Source organism: Azolla caroliniana, unplaced genomic scaffold (assembly GCF_043228905.1).
Source record: "Azolla caroliniana isolate FFs.n. ecotype wild unplaced genomic scaffold, voAzoCaro1.0.p SCAF_3, whole genome shotgun sequence".
Lineage (NCBI taxonomy): Eukaryota > Viridiplantae > Streptophyta > Polypodiopsida > Salviniales > Salviniaceae > Azolla > Azolla caroliniana.
In genome coordinates, this window is record NW_028230438.1 from 17,045,666 (window position 1) to 17,053,259 (window position 7,594).

General features: G+C 37.4%; 1 protein-coding gene across 1 annotated transcript; it reads right to left on the minus strand.

Moving 5' to 3' along the window:
- Positions 1–453: 453 nt before the first annotated feature.
- LOC147866348 (putative E3 ubiquitin-protein ligase XBAT31) lies at positions 454–4,786 on the minus strand. Its single transcript, XM_087316790.1, has 7 exons — positions 4,572–4,786; positions 3,814–3,945; positions 3,370–3,491; positions 2,960–3,109; positions 2,309–2,419; positions 1,786–2,044; positions 454–1,136 (listed from the first exon to the last, which is right to left on the minus strand). The coding sequence occupies exons 1-7, from the start codon at positions 4,755–4,757 to the stop codon at positions 684–686; spliced, it is 1,413 nt and encodes a 470-aa protein (XP_087172916.1). The 5' UTR covers positions 4,758–4,786; the 3' UTR covers positions 454–683.
- Positions 4,787–7,594: the final 2,808 nt, after the last annotated feature.

Genomic DNA, 7,594 nt, shown 5'->3' on the forward strand with positions numbered 1-7,594 from the left:
ACAAAACATGGAAACCAAACACACCAATACATGTCAAAGCCTATCTAGTTGTCCACCCTCCTAAACATTGCTTCCATACAACTTAGTTCACTCACTTCAATGTGAGATGGGACAATTGGGACACAAAAGATGAAACAAGCAAATTGCCCACATTTTCCCCCAAACAAGCTCAAGAGTTGAAGTATACTCTTGATACACTATTTCGCTCACATTTGACAATACTTTCCACACATCATAAAGTCAAATTTTGCTCGAAAAACTATAAGCACTCTCAATTGCAATATTCATAAGCATTAAAACGCGCCATAAATATTTCGAAACTATTGAGAATTTGTTCTTGACCATTCATAGCCTAATTTATGCCAACCTTTCAGGTAGATGAAAGGCAAATATCCAAATAGTAGGCCAATCAATCCCATTGTTAAAGCAAAAGGAACATTATACCCCCCATCATCTAGATTCAAACCATTGCTCAATACAAACTTGTTCTCGAGCAAAACTTTCTAGTTCAATCAAATTTACCCATGGTGGTATACAATACCCTAGATATGTTTTCCAGCTAATGCTTATATGCTTAGTTTGGGCATCATTGTTCTAAAGCCTCTCAAAAAATGCCTCGTCATTTTTGTTTAAACCGAGTATATATCCTAAGAGAATCATAACTCATCTAGAAACAATCCTTCTCATGATGTGCATAATTCTCGTTCTGAGGAGCATTCCTTGATAGCATCGACATCAATCACGCGACCTGATCCTATGGCAGCAGTTAAAAGCCGAAGCGACCCTTTGCCTACCAGCCCTATAAAGTTGCTACTACTTCCTTCTAACGATTTTTTAAGCTTGCTTTGACACACTAAATCTTGATCATTGATATCCCCATCTTCAGACTCGATCAACCATTCCAAGTTCTCTTTGGGTACTTGGGCAGATTTTAGTTGCATGATATTTTGGCGACAAAAGGGACATGTTGGGGATGGAGAATTGGGTATGGCCGGGTTCGGCTTGTTATGACAACAAAGTGCAAGAGTGCACCCAGCACACATTTGGTGCCTGCAATCTCGGATTTCAATTGTACACGTTCGCTCGAAACAAATGCAACATAACTCGATGTCTTCATCATTATCATCATCATCAATCTGAGTGTCATAAAGTAACATTGTAAAGTACATACACACATCCATCATATATGTACAAATAATACATGTATAGATATACAAAACATAGATATAGGTATATACACACAGGTACATGAATATCTAAATGCATAAGACATATACACACGAAAATATATAAAGCATGTATATATGCATATCCATATCCTATATGGATATGGATATGCATTTCAATGTGGATGTGCATGTGGATGTGTGCATGCGTATGGGTATGGGTATGGGTATGAATATGGATATGCATGTGCATGTATGTGTATATTGTTATAGATATATGTATGGATATACACATACGCATACACATACCTCTACGAACAGTATGCCTATCTGCCAAGAGACAAGTATACATATAGGTTTAGGTATAGGTATAGTTATACCTATACCTATATGTATAGGTGTCTGTATGTATACATATACTTATATGCATAGGTATAGGTATACCTACACAATGTATACTTATATGCATATAGGTATATAGGTATAGGTATAGGTATATGTGTACGCTTATATATATGTATGTATTTGGGAGGGATGCGTGCCTATATATGTATGGTGATATAGACAGATATATGTATATATCGCAAAAGTACGTGTGGTGAGTTGCGATTTTTTGGACCTCTTGCTTCCCAGACACTCTCATTTCTTGTTTTGATGATTTATTGATGGCAGCCTCATTTTGAGAAGAGAATATCCTCCTCTCCCATGCATCATTTGCTTGTGCCAGAGCTGCCTCCAATAAGGTTTTAGCTTCTGGATCAAGATCACTCATGAATTTCCAAGGTGATGGCCATACCAACGGTTCAGTCGAGAGTGGGTTGAGAAGAGATGCACAAGCGTGGTTGTGATACTTCATAGCTATGAAAAATGGAGAGTGCCTATAAAGAAACAATAACATAACGATATAAAGTAGACATTACTTGCGAATCAAAAGATGACACCTCTTATTTGCAAGATTTTAAGAGGCAAATGGGGTTTTTTTCTTTCCTTAAAAAACACACCAACTGTAGGTTCTTTTGTTTCAATAATTTATTTGAGTTTTGTCTTTAAACTGAAATGGAGTAAGCTGGAGCCCCGAGATATGGTGGTAACAAACATCATCCCCAGTAATTTCATTCATGCATTTTTTCTTATATGCTTACCCTCTAGAGTTTCTATACATTCGATCTGCACCCCATGCCAAAAGCTCTTTAACGCACTCCGTTGATCCTCCACGAGCTGCACAATGCAACGGAGTGCTACCAATACCACAACTGAAAAAGAAAAAAAACAAAACAAATACGAAATGTTGAAGTTTACACTCCTGACATGTGCAAGAAAGAGAAGATGTGGAAACTTTCCCCACTTGGGAAGGACCTCACTTTCCCTCATGTTTTCCTAGTGTTCAACACAACAATCTTGTCCTCACATCTGAAAGATACCCATGTTATCTTATGTTTCTTTACCACTAGTCCCCAGCACAGCAGACTTTCCCCATGTGGGAAAGGCCCAATAATCCTAATGTTTCGCAACCTTGTTCAACATTATGAGCTCGTGAAGGCGAGATGGTTGTGTATATCTAAGTATGCCACCCACTCCTTTGCCTCCAGAAGCTCATAATGTTCGGTCCAAGCAAGAAAAACACTAGGGAATATTTATCATTAAATGTCTATGTTAGAAGGAATTTCAGAATTTTAGGTGACTTATTTATGACAAGCTTTCTGAAAGCCTCTTAAAGTTACAATTAACTTTAAGGAAATTAGTAGTAATTACTGGAAATATTCATCAAAACAAGCTAAATATGGAAATCTCACCCCATTCCACCCGATCGTGTCGTTGTAGCACACACTAGAGCTCCTTTGCCTAAAAGACAACGAACTACTCCCAGATGATTGAACCGTGCTGCCAAATGTAGCGGAGTCGCCCCATTACTATCACGAACGTTAACAAACCGAGCAAAACCCCTGGCATAAAAACACACATATTTTTAATCTTTGCCACATGCCGAATGTCTTCAAATGTAGTGACATATATAGATCAATAAATATAATTGGTTGGTTGTTTAACAAAATACCCCTACGATTTCAAAAACAAAATACCAGAATATGCCTCATTGGGCAGGGGTATATTCTTGTGATTTTCAAAATATTAGGGATATTTTGGTCAAAATGTTAAGGATATTTGGTGTTTTCTCCATATGTATGTGTGTTTTTATGTATCTTACCATGTTTGTGCCACCCTTGGTAGTTGAGCAGATTCTATGATTCTTTTCGCACATTCGAAATGCCCACTCTTGGCAGCATAATGTAAGCATGTTCTCCGGTTGGGCACATCAAACACGAGAATCTGTGTTAAAAAACCAACTATCTTTTTACCCCGAAGTAATTGAAAATTGATGGTCAAGAGGGAGGTATGTAATGTTTTTACTTCAGAATAAGTCTATCTATATAGACCATGTTAATGGGGAAAATAGCGCAATCCGATGCATTTCTGGACTGCTTGACCATAGTTAGGGTTTATCCATTATAATGGTATGTGTGCACACCACAAAGGTTGCACTTGAACCTTTGACAGGCACAAGTAAAGCCATCCTAGTCATCTACCATGAATACTAGTGCAGTGTAAATAATAATGGGTGATAAAACAAGAAGAAAGAAAAGGATATTACATCTGCTCCCCATTCCACAAGTGTTTCGATGCAAGAAACTCTTCCATTTTTACATGCAAGCATCAATGCCGTCTGTCCACGAGAGCTCATTGCGTTCAATAATGCGCCCTTCTCCAAAAGCAAGGAAAGCATCTGTCATCATCACTAAAATATCTCTAAATAAATAAATCCTCGACGCTATAATTTCATAGAAACATATCGTGACTCATGTAATAGAAAGATATTTGTGTGTATATATGGGAATATAAATATAAAAAATGTGAGAACGAGACGGTTTAGAGCTCATTTTTTGGAAGAAAAACTTGAGCCTATGAAAAATGGTCATGATGCATGTATATACACACACACACACATATATATAGAGAGAGAGAGAGAGATACACTTGTTCACCCAAATTTATGAAAGCCCTTGATAACATTATGCAAAGATGTCATAATTCATGAATGGAGATTGTCAGGAGTCCTTTGCAGAAAGACCTTAAACCATGGAAAAACAACAGCATGTAATTGAGATATACAACTATAATATATATATATATATAGAGAGAGAGAGAGAGAGAAAGAGAAAGATTTCTGTTTATGTCTTTCTTCATACGAAATTCTTAAAACTAAGAAACAAATGAGAAGTATTATATAATTATACCCATACATACATATACATATACACAATGCATACATATGTACTTACATGTAATATAACATAAATGGAGAGAGAGAGAGAGAGAGAGAGGTGAAGAGAGAAATTGATTAGTGTATTACCTCTGATTGACCATGTGCGGCAGCATAATGCAATGGAGAGAGTCGGACATGGCTGCAAGAAACAGTGGCATTAATCAGCTTGGGCTTGTGGGTGAGGATAGCCATGGCATGATGTAAGTCACCTTCCTGGATTGTAGAGAACAACTCATTCTCTGATTTATGGACATAGCTCATACATATACCCATGCTTGTATATATGTGGCTTGAACAAACTCATGTACCATATATATATATGTATGTATGTATGTATGTATGTATGTATGTATCAACTAACGCTCATTTCATGTTATTATATCCCTCGAAGAATCATCATCATTTGTATATCATCTGACTGACGATCCAACAAAGCTTAATTCATCTTCTTCACCACCGACAAACGCATATAATCCATCACATATGTGGAACTCAAAAAGAGCAGGTTTTCTTTCTTCAGAGGTTTGTTTTTTAGTTCGTTTGTTGATCAATCCCCTGGAAAACATTCTTGATAGCTTTTCGGAACTACAAAACGAAAGGAAGATTGAAGAACGAGTCAAAGGGAAGAACACAAAAAGAGAAACACTTCTGTTGCCAATTTTAGCAGTGGAGAGCGATTATTCCTCTAAAAAAAAATAGACGTTTTTTATAGAGTAATGAAATCATTATGAATCATATTCAAAGCCTCAGATGTTAGTTAACCTTTCTTCTTGGAAGAAAGGAAGAAAGCCAGAATTTCATGAGCGTTTCCAAGAACCCAAAGAATGATTTTGTCTTTAATCTGCTATAGAACAACCGGTTTAATCCTCTTAATATCCGATTAGTACAGATAGTGGGTTCTAAAAAATCCTGCATGGAATAACCGATAATCCCTGTTGATACCGGTTAATGCAGGTGGCGGATTCATTAATATCCAGTGAATCGAATGGTGGGTTGTTTGGCATCAGGGCAATCCAGCTGATGGGTTTTCTTAACAACCGGTTAATCCACAATTATAGAAAGTCGGCTGGATTTAAGTAACCGGTTAATCCAGAGGGCGAGTTCCTAACAAGCGGCTAATCTGGAGAGAATGGAGAACTTTTGCTAACAGAAGATGGATCCATAGCAATGGCATCTTAATCCAGATACATGACGCCGATTAGTAAGGCCTGTTAATTCCTGGCATCTTAATCCAGATAGATGACGCCTGATTAGTAAGGCCTGTTAATTCCTGGCGATATAGATATCGCCTCATTAACAAACAGCCTTTCTTTCCATAATTTAACCCCCTTTTTTCTCATTTCACGTGAAGCCTCTCTGTTCTTCTTCTTCTTCTTCCTTCTTCTTTTCCCTTTCACACGAACTTCAGGCAGGCAGGCAGGCAGGCAGGCAAAGGCACCATGAAAATACATGCCACCGTATATACGGATACATATACATGCACCGTATATATACGGATATACATACATACATACATACATACATACATACATACATACATAACCATGTATATATGTACATCCCCGAAGGGGCTGTCTTTCCCCTAATATCAAGAAAATGCCCCGCCCGCCCTATTCATCTCATCGGAGAGGACAACTCAACACACGGGAACGTTCTAAATACATGAGAGATAAGATAGATAGGCAGATTCTATTTATTATTGTCTTCGGAGGCCAAATGCGACCAAAAGTATTACCACATTTCATGTAATATATTTGAAAGTGAATAAAGAGAGAAAGGTTGTGACGGTGATGAAAGTGTTGCCTCACGGTCTCAACCCCCCTTGGGGTTCCCAAGCTTTCTCTTTGCTAATAATAAGTTCAGAAAACCACTAGAGAGGAGGGGTTCTTTAGATCTTGTGGTCGTTCCCAAGTCCAAGCTTGTGAAAGAAAACCCACCAATAGAGTAGTTGTCTATACTCGTTAATTGTCTTTGTATGTGTGATTCTCGCGCCAACATCCCCTCCTATGGCTTATTTAGGGTATTATGATTTCAATCCGGGGATTATGGTTCGTGATAGTGAGCTTTTCCCGACTCCAACACTGCTAAGTTGTGCTTTTCAGTGTATTGTTTCCATTTTCTATGAGCCAGACAAAATCTTTCAATTTTAAACTTCTTATTGATCTTATTTATCACCCCAACTTTTCTAATCTCATGCCCTTATCCTAAATCTTTTGTAGGAGGACGACGATCTTGAAAACAACTCTCTCTCTCTCTCTCTCTCTCTCTCTCTCTCTCTCTCTCTCTTATCGTAATTAGCTTACCCTAGTGGTAAGTTGTTTACACTTTTGGCACTACATATCATGTTCAAAACCTAAATTTCTCACCTCTCTATTACTCCATAGATATCTCTTAATTCGCTAGATGCCACTATGGAATGTAGGGGTTGAACCCATTACCACCTGGTCTCTCTCTCTCTCTCTCTTCTCTGGTTAAGATTGTGATACCTTACCGGTCACAATGGTTTTAATACATTTCTTTATGTTACATCCATTCCCAATCTATGATTGGCACATGTTTTTCTAAGACATTTGCGACATTTAACAATAACTAAATAAAAACGTATTCAACTTTGGGTGGCTATCACGATGCTTCAAGGGAGCATGCCATTGTATTCTAAAATTATAATGCACCTATATGATTATGTTCATATTCCAAATCATCTTTGAATACATGCTCAAGGCATTTGGCAACATATTATTTTTGTTGCTCATTGTTGAACTACCACTTTCCCCCTTGACAATTGTATGGAAACTTTTGATCATTGACCATGTGTGAACTTTATTTTATGTCAGGGTGTAAGTAGTCTAATGAGATTTATAGACATTGAGTTTACACCTTGAGTTCAAACTCATTTTTGTTAATTGATCATAGGGTGTGGTGTAAACCTAACCCAATTCTTACAAACATACCTTGTGTATGTAGAACTTTAACGATGGTGAAATTATAGAGTGCCCTACTCTAAAATTGAAAAAAAGAGTTTTCTTGATGGCCCTAACAAGCATCCCAAAATACTTCTAACCAAGAATGGACTAATTTTATTTTATTTTATCCAAAAAATATCCTTTCAT

Coding starts and splice junctions, on each gene's coding strand:
- LOC147866348 (XM_087316790.1), bottom strand. CDS start 4,757: ATGGGTATATGTATGAGCTATGTCCATAAATCAGAGAATGAGTTGTTC. Junction 3,946..4,571: donor CCGCACATGGTCAATCAGAG/GTAATACACTAA, acceptor TGATGATGACAG/ATGCTTTCCTTGCTTTTGGA. Junction 2,045..2,308: donor ATGTATAGAAACTCTAGAGG/GTAAGCATATAA, acceptor GTTTCTTTATAG/GCACTCTCCATTTTTCATAG.